General features: G+C 37.2%; 1 protein-coding gene across 1 annotated transcript in view; it reads left to right on the forward strand.

Annotated features, from left to right (window-relative positions):
- The window catches only part of LOC131771696 (fibroblast growth factor receptor 3-like), a 39,812-nt gene extending 30,069 nt beyond the window's left edge, over window positions 1-9,743 (forward strand). Inside the window, exons 10-24 of the mRNA XM_066168388.1 lie at window positions 650-738; window positions 2,960-3,015; window positions 3,329-3,507; window positions 3,860-3,973; window positions 4,093-4,111; window positions 4,241-4,271; window positions 4,836-5,139; window positions 5,388-5,498; window positions 6,577-6,767; window positions 7,454-7,576; window positions 7,731-7,801; window positions 7,990-8,030; window positions 8,255-8,351; window positions 8,453-8,552; window positions 8,987-9,743. Coding sequence (XP_066024485.1) covers window positions 650-738; window positions 2,960-3,015; window positions 3,329-3,507; window positions 3,860-3,973; window positions 4,093-4,111; window positions 4,241-4,271; window positions 4,836-5,139; window positions 5,388-5,498; window positions 6,577-6,767; window positions 7,454-7,576; window positions 7,731-7,801; window positions 7,990-8,030; window positions 8,255-8,351; window positions 8,453-8,552; window positions 8,987-9,052 — 1,592 coding nt within the window. The 3' untranslated portion in view covers window positions 9,053-9,743. The remainder of the gene's footprint in view (window positions 1-649; window positions 739-2,959; window positions 3,016-3,328; window positions 3,508-3,859; window positions 3,974-4,092; window positions 4,112-4,240; window positions 4,272-4,835; window positions 5,140-5,387; window positions 5,499-6,576; window positions 6,768-7,453; window positions 7,577-7,730; window positions 7,802-7,989; window positions 8,031-8,254; window positions 8,352-8,452; window positions 8,553-8,986) is intronic.
- Window positions 9,744-18,328: the final 8,585 nt, after the last annotated feature.

Genomic DNA, 18,328 nt, shown 5'->3' on the forward strand with positions numbered 1-18,328 from the left:
TCGTGACCAGTCAAAACACAGATTGTTTATTAGTGAAACTGTGTCTATTTCATATAAATATTTTTCATCTAGTACTCACATATGCGATCATGCGAATCTTGATCTGTCATAATGCGACTTAAAAGATCTCAATGAGAAAAAGGCTGTACCTTCTACAATGAAGGGATTGCCAAAACAACCATAACTACAGACTTAGAAATGTAGTCTCTTTGATTTCTGTGAGGACTCCATTACAAGTTGTGTTTGATGGATATTTTGTGACATATCATACGTCTATCTTCAGAAACGATTTACTTATCTTTATGTGGCACTGTGAAACTATTTTTCCTTTTGGAGGGGGGGGGGTATGGGGTGAGCTATAGCCGCTGTCCGTTCTGGACACATTAGTACAATTGTAATGTGAACCTACTTAAACATGAAAAAAGATTAAAACACTGTGATAAGCAATGCTCATAACGTTGTCATGTTTATACTCGCGTTAAACATGAGAAGTAAACGCAGTCTATCAGGATGAGTTTTTTCGCAGGGGTTGTTTAACAAAGTTCGAGCTAAATTATTGTTAGAAAGATCCAGCTACTTCTCCGCACTTTTCCTATATTATAAAGACTCTTCATGCGTTTTGTAAAGGGACACGGCTATTAATCTTTAGCTTCAGAAAACACAGAAGTTAACCTGACGGCAACAATACAGGAGAACTGCAGCAGACGTTCAGAAGTTGCAGCGAAATTCCCAGAAATGGTGAGATAATTTCCTCTATGAAATACCGATACAAACTTCATCATGATGTTATGGTATAATTTAACCGACAGAAAGAAAACTATTCTAAAGCCAACTACTTTATTAGCAGCGTGTAATACTCTTACTAGGGAGCAACTCCGAAAGGAAGCTTACAACAAAATTATTTTGGTAGTAACTAAGTGAACTAATAGGATGTTCTAGAATGTTTCATGGTTTGCATGGAAGCATGACTAGGCATTCTAGAAATTTCTAGATACTTTTTACAGCCACAATCAATAACAATGAAAAGTGAATCTTAATCTGTTCATGAATGAAATCTTTATTTTTCGGTCCATAATATGACAGTTTTAACGTCATTCAGTGATGAAACAAGCGTCAGAATATATATATATATATATATATATATATATATATATATATATATATATATATAATTATTATGAGAGGAAAAAAGGACGGAACTTTTTTCCCGACAAGCCTGTTTCGTGAATCGCTTCACTCTTCAGGCTTGTCAGGAAATGTAGTTGCGTCCTTTTTTCCTCTAATAATATTTATTCTTATATATATATATATATATATATATATATATATATATAAGTGAAAGAATCAAAGAGGACGCATCGATTCTCTGTTACTCTGAGTTTCGCGGCTATGCGCTAGTCAGACAGAACTTTCTGAAAGACAGAACTTTTCTGAAAGAAAGTTCTGTCTGACGAGCGCTTAGGCACGAAACTCAGAGTTACAGATAATCGATGCATCCTCTATCTTTCACTTATATCTACTCAGTTCTGCTACCACAGCATTGAGCACTAAGGCCAAGGTAGACTTTACCCCCACATATATATATATATACACACACACATATATATATACATATATATATAATTGTTACGAACGTAGAGAGTTTAAAAAAAAAAAAAGATGCGAGGATGGACAACTTCTGACGTGAAAAAGATTAACAATTTAATAAAAACGTTTCGGTCAGAGACCTTCTTCAGTTATTTACAACTTTTGAATAAAAAAGAGCTTTAAATAAGATCGAGGTGCTAAGGATTACGTAATTACGGGTGACAACTAATCAATAAGATACAAAATTACTTGAAAGAGCAGAAAGTGGTATTAATAAAAAGATGACAAAAAACAAAATCAACAAAGCGAAAAATATCGAAAAAAAAAGCCTCAAAGAAAATAATGGACAAAATACGAGAGATAAAACCTAAAAACTAAAAAACTAAATTTGCTAAAACGAATAGCGCAACTGAAGAGGCAATGCGGCAAGCATTAGAAAAGGATAGACCCACTCTTACCTTCAACCGTGAACCGTACCAAAATCCCAAAACAAGGCCTTTGGAGCCTGAAAGGGCAAATTAGCCTCAGAAACTACATCGGCCGCCCTTCGAGTGATAAAATAAGAGCTTGCTCTGATATCCTTTACGATGCGTTGAGTGGAAAGCCACTTCAGTCACTGCAGCCAAGGTTTTGAGGCGCTGTCATCCCGGGCGATCTTCATGTACCTGTGAATTCGGCCATCGTTCATTCAAAAAACACTGGCCTTGAACATTTTGTTTTCTACCTTGTCATGTGAAAAACCTCGCATGTTTTTGCGAGCCATAATTCGGCTGAAGTTCACTGAACATTTCACTATAAGATTCTGTATTAGAGACTTAAAAACTTCAGGCAAAAATGTTAAATTTGACTTGCCGAACTATTTTAGTTTGTGAACTATTGCAGAATGTGAACTTTGATGGTTTTTGAACTTTGATGGTTTGGCATATTTTACAGCTGTAGACTTGTACAGTCAATCAGATTATTTGAACCATTCTAACGGGGATTCTGATTAGCTTATTGTAACGTGCTTTATGAGAGTATCGAGGATGCTGGCAACACATTTGTTCGCTTTGAAAATAAAGTTTGTTTTTAAAATTGAAAGTAATGCGTGGGGAATTTAACGGATTCTTTATTATAAAACAAATAGAGAAGCCTTGAATGTGCTATGTTCCGATGTAAAGCACTTAGGAAGCGGCTAGAGCATACAAGAAGTAGGGAGAAATACTCGACTGCGTCTCGTGTTTCTCCCTACACTTCTTTCGTGCTCTAGCCGCCTCCTGCGTGCTTAAAACAGAACAGAGCACAGTCAAGGCTTCTCTATTTGTTAAAAATATATATACATATATATGTTTTACTCCACAGCGATAGACTAATATCTTCAAATATCTTTTAGGTTTGTAGAGTTGCCCTTAGGTTTGGCTGCTTATCTGCCAACACTTTAAACACCAGGTAAAGTACAGTGTGTCTCTCACATTGAGCCAGCAAAAGCTAACGCGAACCTTTGTTCAGGGGAAGGGGACTTCAGCATTTAAACTAGGTTTCCTGCTTTAGCAGGTCTTACTTAAGCAATAATGTACAGTGTAGACTGACACAGAACAACATCAAGTACAATTAATTTGATTCAGATAGGTTTATTACGTCAAAAATACTTCTTTGGCTAAATCGAAATGTTTTTATTTTAACACTTTTAAGAAACAAAAATTACCAAAATACATATATGTTAAATGTGTAGTAATACTCTTTCCTCTCATCCCCTATCTAGGTGTGGCAGTGTCATTCTTGAATTCATGATGAAGTTCAATCAAAGTGTTATCGTAAGCGATGTTTTGACTTCCCTGTCGGATGCTGCAAGGCAAGACAAATTCGGAGTTTTTAAAGTCGATCCAGGCTCAATTAAAGAAGTTTTAATACCCACAGATGGCTTGGAAAGCTCAACTCAAGGTAAATATTACAAAGCGGGTTGATTGGTCTTTCTAAAAGTGTTTAAAGGTGTCATTCTTTTTGAAAATGATGGACTTTTCTATTTGTATTCCGAATCAAATTTCTTTGAGCAACCATTTCTTTGAGAAAGAGGCAAAATATAGGCCAACTTTGATAGGACATCTTCAAGTCGTTGTTGGTTTTTGCAAATTTCATAGGCAGAGAACGCCTAAATTTTTCCCAGTGCCTAGCCAATTAAAGTTTACCTTTTCTATGGTCACAGGCCTAACCTGTATAATGAGAGCAGTGTTTCGACCAGGATTAGTATATTACCGCCTTAACCTTTATAAAATGTATCCTTTAATCCATTTAGGTCCTGAGGAATGTCACTGCCCTTGCAACGACGTCTTGTTAAAAGGCATAATTGGGGTTCTTGCCTTCATAATCCTTCTTCTAATAGCTTGCATCATCTGGCTACATAGGAGAGGTAAGTAATGCACTATTGATGTTATGAGGTTGGGGCGGCGAGACCCATTATACAGAAGGAAATATTTGACTCACGTCCATGTCATTTGTCTGTTTTACTATTCCTTGTTTTTTTTCTAGGCGCAGTAGGGAAACGGAGGTAAGAATTTGCTGCCACTTAAATTCTGTCAATAAATAGCACAAGATATGGTATCTTTACTTAAAATATCACTATAACCAACAAAATTGTTGGCTGTTTATAAATTTTTGTATGCTTTCTCAATTGTAGGACGTATGAAGATAATAGAGGTGTTTACGATGTAAGTTACAGCTAAAATATTAAGGTCATGTCGATCTAACTTTGCTGCTGCTCCCTCTTATGGGAAAATAAAAATTTCCGACTAATTAAAGGGGAAAAAAGGAGGAATTTGAACAAAAACGCAAATTAAATGGGTGACAGATACAATATAATAGAGGGGGAAGTTTGACTCGATAGGGCGTATGTCGTGAGATCAAGTCCTTCACCAAACTACTTGATGGATTTGCCTTCAGTTGTCCCTATTTCCACTCTCTAGCACCCGGTTGATAGTTTCTTTTTAGTTATATGTTTTTGCTTTCTTGGCCGCGTTATTTTCTCAATGCCTTATTTTCTAATCAGTAGTTAGGGAGGTGAGTGCAGCAGGATTTTTTGTGTGTGTTTATTTGTCAAAGTCTCAATAGCCGGCAGAGAACAAAGTGCTTATTAGTCTTAATGATAATAGAGGAAGAACATAAGCGTTAGTCTCAAGTAAATGAGTAAGCTGTCTTTATTGCCAGGTACAACTTTTTATCGAGACTTATTACGGTTATCTGTGAATGCCTTAACTGGTATATTGGTTTAATAGAATGAAATAGGATTAGAAGATATCAAAGCAAGTCAGCCCGATTCAAGCAAACTCACTCAGCCTCCTGCGGAATACATGGATCTTTTAGAAGCCACCAAAGATCATAGAAAAGCGCAAAGTGATGATCCAGGTGCTGATTATACTCCTCTTCATCCATTAACACGCTCTTGGGAAGTTTCAAGACATCACGTTACCATAGAAAAAGTCATTGGTAAAGGTGCTTTTGGTCAAGTTGCTAAAGGAACAGCTGTGGGACTTCATGGGATTCCTGGAGTGACCACAGTGGCTATTAAGATGCTTAAATGTGAGCACTAGTACTACTTTCAAAAACAGTTTTACTGTCTTGTTTGGTTGTCATGATTTTGATTAAATTTAATATAAAATTTATAATATAATAAATAAATATATAATATAATAAAGTTCAACTGACAGTCATTGCGGAAATGAAACTTTAAAAGAAGAAGAACTGAAATTTTCGGAACTCCTTTTGTTATTACGACACTTTGCACGTCGTTTGCGTTACTAATTTCCACTCTACTTTTAACTCCCCAGCTAATGCTACTGAATCTGACAGGAGAGATTTGATGAAAGAACTTGAAACAATGAAACAGCTGAAACCACATCCTTACGTGATCAAACTTCTGGGATGTGTTACTGAGTCAGGTATGCTTTGGTTGTGGCAGTTAAATTTTGCCATACGCATTTTCTTTACAATCAACTCCGTAAGACTATCTAATCGGTATTAAATTGGCCTCAGTTTTTTAGGACACTTTTTTTTGTGTTGAGCCACTATCGGAATACATTCAAGTACAAAAATCCATAAGCATAGCTGACTGCACTGATTTCGTTTTTTTCTGGGTTAACAAAGAAGAATCGAGAAAGTGGAGACCATGCTTGCGACTGAACTGACCAGCTTGTTAGGTCAGTTGGTAGAGCGCTGCACCGGTACGCAGAGGTCATGGGTTCAGGTCTGAATGTTTTTCTTCAGGCCTTCTTTTCACTACTGCTCAAGTAGTGTTCATTACTGCGAAGATCTCTTTCATGAATTTCATATATTTACAGTCGTTTATTCATCACTTTACGGGTTAATTTGGAACCAACATAATGACCAGCTCTCAGTTGGCTTCTTGGCTCTTTCATATTTACGTCTTTTTCCGCAGTTCAAATATATGACTTTCATATATTCACAGTCGTTTATTCGCCACTTCACGGGTTTATTTGGAACCAACATAATGACCAGCTCCCATTTGGCAGAGCGTTGCACAGGTATCCAAGAGGTCACGGGTTCAAATCCTGTACAGGCCTGAATCTTTTTCCGGCCTTATTTTCACTACTGCTCAAGTATTGTTCATTACTGCAAAGATCTCTTTCATGAATTTCATATATTTACAATCGTTTATTCATCACTTTACGGGTTAATTTGGAACCAACATAATGACCAGCTCTCAGTTGGTTTGTTAACTCAGTTGGAAGAGCGCTGCAGAGGTATCGCAGTGGTCATGGATTCAAATCCCGTACAGGCCTGAATGTTTTTTTCAGGCCTTATTTTCACTTCTGCTTAATTAGTGTTCATTACTGCGAAGGTCTCTTTCATCTTCAAGTACAAGTTTTATCGCTTACTGATAAGCTATGATTGTTCTATACCCTCCCACGAGACCGTAACTTAATTTTCCAGCCGCTCGTCTTAATCCTTAAAGCGTAATGACCGCTTCTTTTAATTTAGCTTGTTTAATTTTTGCAGAGCCGTTGTTGGTTTTAGTTGAATATGTGCCTTTTGGGGATCTGGTGGGTTACCTGAGAAAGAGCCGTGGATTAAATGACACTTACTACAAAGACCCGGATATCAAACCGCAAACAAATCTGACGTCACAACAGCTGATGAAATTTTCTTGGCAAATTGCCGATGGAATGAGCTACCTGTCTTCAAAATTTGTGAGTTGAAGAAAAAAAAAACAAGAAAACAATCAGCAGTGAAAGTTTAATTACAATATATCCTTTTAAGGCGTACCGTCTTGGTAGGATTATTTTTTGATACAATGTCATCTCTTTAAACGATTATGCTTGAGAGGTGCGAACGTTTTCGCAACGCCTGCAGGGGAACTCTTCTATTTTGACGTTATCATCTATTATTTTTTTTTTTAAGTTGGGTTCAGCAATCGTTGGGCATAGATGTAGGTTACCTTATCCTCCACTTAAACTGTTTTCGTTTCCCCTCATCATTTTCGGTTGTCGATTTTCATTTACTACTTCAAAGATGATCTAAATAAAGCTTTCCAGGTTTGTTCTGTGTAGACATAAACAGGACGTTGAGCTTATGTTAATATGTTCACCATAAACACAACCGGCACTAATTTAGTACCAAACCAGAAGAGGAACGGGATCCAAAAGCTGTGGAACTATGTAATTCTGTCAACATCGTAAAGAGGCCGTTCAATGAAATGTCTACGTTTTAAATGCATAAACGTTGTAGCGACCACTTACATTTACCACCGAGAAAAATTAGGAACACGCATGACTTTCTTTTTGCTAGATATTTCCATTTTACTATCTGAAATTTTTTCAAGTTCTTTTTCCCCTTTTTACTTATTTTCACTTCTGTATTGTTAATTCTTTTCTAGATCATCCACCGAGACCTTGCAGCCCGTAATGTGTTGGTGGGGCAAAATGAAACATGTAAAGTAACAGATTTTGGGATGGCTAGAGATGTGCAGCAGGAAAATATTTATGAACGGAAAACAAAGGTTATACAAAGATGAGGGGGTATTGGGTTACATGATATTCAGTATAATTATTCTCCACATTCCTTGTAGTGGTGAAGTTGACATATTCATGTTTTCCGTCATAAATTATTAACCCACCTGAGAGTATAACATCAACTTCCGCTAAAATCTTTAGGGTCGTCTCCCAGTAAAGTGGACAGCTTATGAGGCCTTGTTGTATGGTAAATATACCACCAAAAGTGACGTGTAAGTGCATCTCTTCATTTCCCTTTGCGATGAATTCTCTTTATTCTCTAATTATTTTCCAAGAAATCTAGACAATTAAATATAGCCAAGGAGTTGCATGATTTGTCAAAAAAAAATCATAACTATGTCATATAATTTTGATGTCTTCAATCATCTACCTTGCGTATGTTTGCTTCACCTCTTCGCAGATGGAGCTATGGAGTTGTCCTTTACGAGATTTTCACCATAGGTAATTTCTTGTGGAATTTGTTGACTCTTTGATGTTTCTATAATCATAAATTATTTTGTTAAATTATTCCAAATTATCTTATAAAATTAATCAATACAATATTTTTAGATGGACAAAACGATTTGATCCTTTTTACGTAAACATTCTTCGCCAAATGAAACAGGAGGCACATTGTCGAAGTTTGTTCTAAAGAACAGTATGATTCCCAAATAATTATTTTTCAGGCGGTTCGCCTTATCCACGAATGGATGGAAGAAAAATTGCAAGCTTACTCCAGCAGGGATACAGAATGCCTAAACCACAACACGTGGATGATAAGTTGTAAGCTTACGTTCCAGTTTTCTGCTTGATCCGAACCACAAGAATCCTGGGCAGCTATGCCCCATAAAATGGTGGTATTAATATAGATATATCAATTTTAGGTACCAGATCATGACAAGCTGCTGGCAAAATGACCCAGATGCGAGACCAACATTTATTGAGTTAAGAAATCAGCTGAAAGAAATGGAAACCCTGCACAAGGTGAGACTTGTGATGAGCATGACAACCTATGACTTTCCTTTCACGTAAGTGAGACTGAAAGCCTAGCTGCGTGCCCTCTCTCTCTGATTTATTCAGATGTCCGAAGAGCACCCATTAATCTCTCCTTATTGGTACAATACCTATTTCTGTTTCTTTTCTTTCGTGTCACCGAGGTTCCACGACAGGAATTGTTGAAAATTCTCTCTCTCGGGTGTTATTCTCCATTGAGTCTCCTAAAATAAGCAGATTATATTTTTCAGATGAAAAAAGTCACAGTAAAATTGAAGTGAAACAGCATGTCAAATGCTTTACAGCTGTCAATAGTATACATCCCCTGCTTCTAATATTATGAGCTTATGTTAATTACTTCTCATGACGTAACTGTGGAAACCATCCAGTTTCACATTTTCCCCACATTTTCTTGTTTTATGCAGAGCCTGATCAACATGAAAATGTACGACAAGCAGTTGTATGCAAACGTCGAAGATTTACTTGTGTAGTCGGGCACACGTCGTCATTACGATTGGCTGTTAGAGTGCTTTGCCACAAACGTTTAGGGAATTGATCTCTTTACCCAAAGAGCTTGCGAGATTGGAGAAGTCAATTGTTATTTGTAATTCTGGTCCAAAGCCAATCGATTTTCAATAACTTCTATTTGAAGTGAATTATTATCAAAAGTTGCGCTTTCCCAGTCATTTTATAACCTTCATTTATTCCTTAATATGTGAAGTACAATAAGAGTGCTCGCTTTAAAATATTGCTTCCCGGGTTCTATACCTAGCTCCATTCTGAGAGTTAGGGAGCCTTAGGGAAATTAGCTCACACGCCTTGATATCTATATATTGTAACTATACCTTTTAGAAAAAGAATCCTATTTAGATTGATGGGATCCCGCACTGAACGCCACAGTTGTGTTAAATAATAATAAAAATAAATAAATAAATAAAAAAATTGGCCGAATACTTTCAATCCATATAAAGCAAGCTATTCATAAAGTATAAGTTTTATTATGCGGTTTTATTTTAACAAATATTCTTCACCCGTTTCTTCTGTAAAAAAGTAAACAGAGAGCCAGATAGTTAGGGTCTTTACTAAAGCTTATACTCAATCAAACTAGTCTTACAGCTGTACGTATTTGCCAAAGCAGTAGCTTCATACATGTTACTTTTAATAAAAGTGTTGAAAAGTTCAGAGATGACTCTCCTGGCAAGAAATATATATTCACCTTATGATAATTGCCACTGATCTTAATATTTAAGGATAAGGTATACTTTCGCGGGTGTCCTTCGCGAAAAAAAAGTACTGTCAACACCGAGTTAAAGCGTAACCACCATAAACTATATATAAATGGCAAAGTTATGAAATACGCTATCCGGGAAAAAAATTTAGCTTTGAGCTTGATCTAATCGTAAACCGACTGAGACGCAAAAATTTGCAACCGGACGTTTTTTTGAGAAAATTGGTCAGTTATAAACATTGACCGCACAAGTAAATTTCTGCACAATTTAAATCCTGAGGAGTTGGTCTTCAAAATCGCGCGGGGCTTTTTTGATATTGCCATTTATTGCCTTGAAATTTTCCTGTCTAGTTTGCTTATCAAAGTTTTACTGATTGCGGAAAACGGAATTTCCTCTCACAGCTTTTTATAGTTTTATATCTTGGGAGTCCTCTGACCAAATTTCAAGACAATTTGTAAAGTTTCCATACCTTATTAATTTATTGAAAGAATGCACGTTTGCCGAAAAAAAAGGTAGGTTTTTCGCATCCTAAGTTTTGGAGGGGCAACCACATATTGATCAATGTCGATATCTGAGCAAATGCATACCTACCCCTCCTCCAACCGAGCTTTGACCACAATTTGTAATCAGTTAACTGTTGTTGGGTCGTTGGAGGGGTAGGTGCCCAGTTGTTCACATAGTTTCTTGATTATAACCGAGAAATGATAATGTTAGCAGCAGGAATGGAATAAGTGCTTGCCAAATAATGTGGCTCTTGATGATATTAGAAAAAAAAAAGAAATAATAACTGACTGATGAAATGATACGTACCTCTCGCTCTCGCTTCACTACACAAGATCAGTCGAGTTTGCCTATTTTTTGCTTCACATTTTACTTTTCTACATTCAAATTAGTCTTACACCCTATTTGACAATTTTCTTTTTTAAGAATACGTCTACATTTATTTTTCTAATTTGGTCTTGTACCTCTGTTAGGTAGGATCTCAAGAGGCTTCGAAAGGTACAGCCTGCATATTTGGTCGACTTTGCCCAATATTGACAATGGTTTGCTCTACATTTTACCTTTCTGCACTCTACATTAGTCTAACACTCCTTGGAATCGCATTTTCCAAGACAACACTTACATTTTTTTTAAATTCAGTCTTGTACCTTTAACTGGTAGGAATTTTCAAATCGTTTAAAGAAAACAATTCTGCCATGCAATCATCGTTTATGAAACACCAGTAGAAAGCATGGTGGTTATTACTCCTTAGAGAGCAGAAATGTGAGTCTTCTGTGCCCTCCATTTCATTCTATTTGTATATACAAATACACCATGTATAAATATTTTCCCACCTGTGCTCTTATTTCTTTTTAATTTTTCAATTTTTTACTTTTTCACCTCGAGGCAGGCAAATGTCACAGAAAACTGGCTTCTATTAACTCATGGATTAACATAGCTTTAAACGTTACAATGTTTTCCCTATTCCCTATTTTCGAAATGGTAGACAATCGGGACAGTGAATCACTCATGGTAAGATAGGAAAACTGACTGCTGTACTGGATAGAGGGCCCAGCGTAAAGCAAGCATCAGTCCCTGTTTTTTATATAATCACGTAAAAATTGCGAAGGCAGAAACAAGAAAAAATTAAAATTTTGACAACAAACTTTGAAGTACAGTTCTATGATCGCTGGTGTTCGTTACAAGTGCGTGCCTGCTGCCCGTCATGAAAAACCCCCTTTTCATCTGAGGAGGAAACCGGAACCCTACCGATTGTAGAACGAGACACTGAGGGAGAGAGGTTTAACTAAAGTATGTAACTACAAACTGTAAATAAATTACGTACCACCTACAATCAAATTGAAATACACGCATAGAAATTGGTGTAAATTAAAGGAAATGTATTGTAGAAGAAAGCGAAAATGCCAGCTGCGATGTCAGCTCAGAACAATTTGCCCCATTAAAATCCCGCCATTTCATTCCCACATATTCATGACAACTCTCACAAAAAGTTATAACCGTGAAAACAATAATTTGCTGCTATTCTTAGAACAGCAGCAAATAACACCAAGTGTTTGTCACGTTAGCATTTTTTCTTCGTTGCTTATCAGCTGACAAAATAAAAATTATAATGAACTTACTAACAGAATTAGAATCATACTTAAAAAGATATCTTAATAGAAAATGGTCCTTGAAGACCGTTACATAGCAGCAGAATAAACAGAAAATTCGGAGAAGAAAGGGCGTACCCAAGGTACCGCCTTTAAAAGAGCTACGTGCTGTTCGTATCAAGTTACCTGATTATAAATTCAGTGCAGAGGATTAAAAGTACTACTTGTTTACACCTTAAGTCACCTCTAAGAAAAAGAGGTGTCGAACGCGTTAAATTAAAATTTAAGAACTATCTTCCTGATCTGGAATTCGACATGGATTTAACCTATTAAACGAGAATATCAAAGAGGTAAAAGTATAAGAAGGGGTTATTTCCAGGAAATTCCTGTACGGGATCAATTTTTATAAGGTGAAATCATTTTTCTTAGTAATTAAACATCTTTTCGCAACATAATGGAAATATGCAAATGCTTAGCCACAAATTGTAGTGTACGTAGAAATATCTGTCTCCATGTCAAATTCACGATAACAATAAGAAAAAGGTGACCGAAATTCTACCTGTAAGATAAGACCGCCAAAAGGAATAGGAAATGATCAACTTACTTACTATAATTTTTACTGAATAGCTCATGGTAATAAATTTATGTCCATTCATTTTCAACGTTTAAATAACGTTGTAACGAAAATTCTTTCTAGATGCCAATTTTGTCTTTTCATCAGCTGCATGCCTGTCAGTGCCCTGATGGCGATCATACACATACTCTCCCGTAATAACAACGGGAACTCCATCATACATGATCCTGGATTGGGACATTGCGGTCTGGGGATCTTAAAAAGAATACCTTTCTGACAAATCAAAAGGGCATTGTCCCCTCGGACTTTAGACTTGCCTTTCCCAACACCGTAGCTGTAATAAGTAACAAAGTTAGTTGCTATTTCCACTTCGTGCTCGTGTAGTAGCTTCTCGGCTGATTTTACACCGGGCACAAAAGAAAAAGTCTGAGATGTTTTTAGATAACATGGTTCCAAGGTTCATCAAGAAGCTGATACCAAGATAGAGGTAATCTTGAGGAAAATTACTCCCTAAAAAATTAATTTGTTTCGATTTTCCCACACATCTTTCTATGTACTGACTGAGTTTGCGCATCTGGATTGCGTTATTATTTCGCTTGTGATCCGCTGACTCCGTTTCCGGCCTCAGGACTATGGGTACTCTCGTGCATCCTCATAGGGGATAGATCAGCGGAACCCTATCTTGATTATATCAAGTAGTCCTTTGAAAAAAATTAATCCACAGATGATAAACAAGAAAGAGGAGTTGAAAACTGTCTGTTACAGTTTTTTAATTGCGTGACCTTTATTTAGCTTAATACGCGCGCGGTATCGGTATCGGTATCGGTATCGGTATCGGCGCCATCAAAATGGCTCTCATTCGACATTTTACAAGTTTCACGCATAGCTTACAGTTGTTTACGTTGGAACATTTCTCCGCATGGAAGGGTTTTACAAGTCATGCAAATGTCACAAGTGTTGAGCATAAATCGATTTTTCCTTCATAAATTGCACCATCCGCCATGTTATTTAGGGAATTTTGCCGACTACGGCCGACAATTTCACGAGGATGATCGTGACACTTGGTCCCAGTCACAAAACGAAGAAGGGCCTCTCGTCTATCCCTTCAAAGTGACTTCCGCAGGATTTTGGCACAACCTTCCTCACTGAAGCATCAGCAAAGGTCTGATAAGGTGGTGCCTCTCCGTGATTATGAAATTTCCTTCCTCTTTTTCCGCTGGTAAAGTTCCACAGGTCAGGTAAGTCGGAAATTTATTCTCCCGTTCAAAGGATTATACAATGTTTTTTTACCAAGTGCTATTTTAAGCTTAGACACCGAAAACGGCGACCCTTTATTTCTGAATGTGATGTTCGCCCAAATGGCTTTCAACAGTTTTTTTTAATTTCAAAATTTCGATGCGATGTTGGGATTTCAATCACGTGATAGATGAAGTCTGAATACCGTATTTACTTGGCTAGAAGCCGAGACCTCAAACTTCCAATTTGAAACTCAGCGGCATCATCACGAAAAATTAAACCAAAATGTTCGGCTCTAAGCCAAGACCTATTTTAGAACACAATGTTCATAAAAAGACGGAGACTTCACCAAAGAAACACACTGATTGTCATGTAACTATGATGCGATAGAAATCAAGAGCAGAGGATTTTATGCTTCAAGCTTCTTCAGGTGGCTTTCCATTACAAACATGATGACTATGCAAACCTGGGAAAGAGTTGCCATCTGTGCATAAACTCTCTTCCTTGCCATCCATCACTCATTATTGGTTCAAATGATGACCTCTGCAAGGATAATTATGCAGCGGTCGAGCAAGTAGGAACGAGGAGGATTCAAAGATTTCCCAAGCAATTTATTATAAATGCAAACCAACAGCAACGCAACAGGCAAATTGTACAAAAAAGATTATTGAAAATATGAGGACGTAAAAGATCTAGACTAAAACCTGTTTGAAATGACAAAACGAAAAATTGTGGTGAAGACAACGTTGAACTGGATGTGACGTATGGTCACACAACTGGAATAACAAAATTACTCGACGCGTGTTGCACAAGCGATTCGCGTGAACTATAACTTGTACAGCTGAAAACGATTAAAATGCTACGGTAAAACCGCGTATAACGACTATGACTAAACAACAAGAGGATTCTATATACAAGTGTGCAAGGTTAGAGCGAATCTAGGGAAATTAAATGGAACGGAGAAGCACTAATTGGCGAACAAAAAATTGTGACCTAAATGGCAAATTATGAAATTGAAACTATAACTGGAGCGAAACAAAAAGATCGAAACGTGAGAACAAAACTAAGAAAATTTATAATAAAGTTCGGATATAACGCGCGCTGTCATTGGTTGAAAGAGCGTGCTCTATGAGAGTATAGAGCATGGAGCTGAGCTACAGCTGTCACGCCATCTGCCAATTGTACTATGTTCGAGCTTTTACCGGGACTTCTTTTTAGCCTTTTTCCGATAATTGAAAGTGAAATTTCGGAACTGAAGTGAGCCGGCAAGTAGCAACAGAAGAATCAAACAAAGGTTTGTAAACATACCATGCGCCGTAATTTATGTTATTAAAACGTGAGCAGATACGAAAATCCTCAAAGGAAAAACAAAATAAACATTCCGAGTTTTAAAGATTTTCACGGTCAGTTAGATTGCAAGCTAACATTCGTATAGTATATAAAGTTCAGTGTTCAAAAACAAAACAGAACAAAACAGAAATGATGAAAAATATAACCAAACTGGCGTAATTGTTAAATTCATATTAATCATGACGGTGTCTGAGCGAATATGATCATGCTGAAGTTCATCGCGGCTCGTTCATCATGGCGATCTCCGGTCATCACAGTAAAGCAAGCCTCAGAAACTACATCGGCCGCCCTTCGAGTGAAAAAATAAGAGCCTGCTCTGATATCCTTTACTCAAGAAGTACTACGTCTCGTGTTTCTCCCTACACTTCTTTCGTGCTCTAGCGGCTTCCTGCGTGCTTTATAACAGAACAGAGCACAGTCAAGGCTTCTCTATTTGTTAAATAGTCCAACAACAAGAGTTGTATATGGAACAGAGGTTGTTTTGCAATAAAGTGATTGAAATGATGAGAAACTGTGCTATTATTGTGCAAACAACGATTGAAGCGCACACGTTTTGGAACAAACGCGCGTCTTCAATTACAATAATAGCAGATGAAAATAAAACGAGAAATGCCGGTGAACAAGAGAACGAATTTGCCTGATTCTTAACCACGGAAAAAGCAAACGCAAAAACGGGAAAAAAAAAATACAATGAAGTTATTTTAAACAGCGAAACAAAATAATAAGCTAGCGAATTTGCGAGGTTTATACGCTAGACAACAAGTTAACCGACTGAAAGCGATTCGGTAATTAACTAGGTCAAGCACATGTTGTCGGGTATCCAGTGCAGGGGACACTGGGTGTTGTGCACTAGAGTTCGGGGAGTGTCAACCACAGTGTAAGAATCGACAACACAAGTTGATTAAAAATCGTTTAATGCTATCGTCTGACTATCATACACATGCTGTGAAAACTAAAAAGGGGAAACTGCGCTGTACAAGATTAAAAACGGGCTGAGGCTAATTACAAAACAAGCGAAATCGAAAAGAAAATGAAACTAAATACAATAGGCTGGAACGTACGTCTGATCCTGTCTTTAAGGGCTTAGAGAAACTGCAACTTTACGTAACTGGAACAATCTTATGCAAAACAAAACTCTATACTTAAGGGGCGTACCACTATTCATTCACTCGCACAATTGGAAACTGGTTTATCAGGAATGCTATCCAAGTAGGTGGTTGAAACTGTAAACAATAGTAGGCAAGGAAAATGGGGGCGTAAACTCGACAAAGACACAAGACAGAACATTTTTTGCTACTTTAAATCAAAACAAAGCGATTACCTTATCAAAGCCTTCTTCGAATGTTCATTACTCATGTGCTTAATGTGGCAAACAGCATAAACAATCCTACCATGCCAAGAGCAAGTTTTCTAACTCTTTAGCCTTCTTTCAAGCGAACAGTTCAGTATGGCAGCACAAACTTAACTAAACTACATCCGAAGTTTGCTTCTATCGAGGGCGCTGTGAAACCACATTCAAGGGCGCCGTAAAACCACATTCATGCTTACACGTTCAACTGTAAAGGCATTCCTGAGTGATCGTAAGCTTACTAAATCTTACCGGAAAATTCCTTCTAACAAAACGAAAGAGTAAAAACTGTGACCGTCACAATTGCTACCAGCTAATTTGAGTGTGACTTAATCCTCCAGCTAGCAATCATGTAAAGATACTACATAATACACTTGGATGGAAAATTGAGCATTATTTTCTCATACCGAAATGTGATTTGTCTACTTGACCATTTATCAGTCATTAAAATGGAGTAAAATAGCAAACGATGCGACAATAGCAGAGAAGTGAAAAGGTGAGGGACTACAGCACTGTTTACTATCGTGCTATGTTTTACCAACTGAATGCCTAGAACAAGCTAGACGCAGTTAAGTGTGTCACTGGTGTTATTAACATGTTTTAACCTCCTCTGTGATTTATAACGGTAAAGAGCAACGGCAACATGGAATCTATTCGTTTTATTCCCTTTTTTATTCACAGAATTATAACAGAATTCGAAAGCACCCGAGCGATAATACTGAAAAAATTATTTGCTGAAGGCTAGGGAAAGATCGATGGATAATATTCACTTCATCTTTGGCAAATATTTTTAATTCTTATTCACTATTATGTCATTTTGCCTTGTAAGAGCAATGGAACACGCTAAATATGCCTTGATTATACACTGTAGAACAGGGCAAGAATAAGGACGGAAGTGATGCGAGTGATTTTTGATTTTTTTTCAAACTTTTAGGCATGAATTTTTCAGCAGTGGACTTTAAAGTCCACAGGAATTTTGTTCTGGTCATCAAGAACACTTAAATGGTTTCTTTTCTGTTGTTTTCTTCTGTCATACGCATCATATGTGAGGGGTAGGATACTCAGATAAGACCATACAACTTTTCAAAAAATTAGAAACCAAAAGACTATAAAATGAAATGAGTGGAATAACAAATCCCTCGTTCAATGGTTTTAACATAGATTTAATATGTGTGGACATTTCGACTTTCCATTTCCCACCTCAAAAAGTTCCTCAAAATATTTCTTCAAGTGTACCACTTTTAAATTTTTGAATTTCACCATTGTGCACATTTTGGAAATTAAAGAAAGTGGAACTTGTCAAAAATGATCTTCATGAGGCGCAATAGTTGCACTTTACTGTTATTGAACCTTATTTCTCAGCAAATGGAAATATATTTAGAGCTGATTGATGTTAGTGAATACCAATCTAGTGCATATTTACACTAATTATCGTTACTGCTCACTCAAAAAGTGCCTCTGTGGTGGACTCAATTTAAGCCCTTCTTCCTAAATATTATCCTGACACAAAAAGGGCCGAGAATATTATGGTTATGGATGTCTATTTTAGGGGGTGTGAATGTGCGTTTCACCCAGGAACCTTCTAATCCAAGCTACTTTCACAGGACGAAATTGCAAGAATCCGTAAACGGAAACGTGGCAGAAACATGTTAAACCGTTCCGGAAACACGACGGATAACCTGTGTTTCCGTTACCGGTTTCGTGACGTTTTCTCGCGTTTCCGTTGCTGCGTATACAACGGAACCGGACCACTTTTACGTAAACATAACGGAAACATGGAGTTGCATGTTTCCGCCACGTTTCCGTTTACGGATTCTTGCAATTTCGTCCTGTGTTTAACAATGATGGTGATGCCAACCTGGTGTGGGACTACACCGATCCACATAATAACATTCAGAGCATTATCTATAGTGTTCTGATACATGGTGTATTTTATCAAA

This window comes from Pocillopora verrucosa, chromosome 6 (assembly GCF_036669915.1).
Source record: "Pocillopora verrucosa isolate sample1 chromosome 6, ASM3666991v2, whole genome shotgun sequence".
NCBI lineage: Eukaryota > Metazoa > Cnidaria > Anthozoa > Scleractinia > Pocilloporidae > Pocillopora > Pocillopora verrucosa.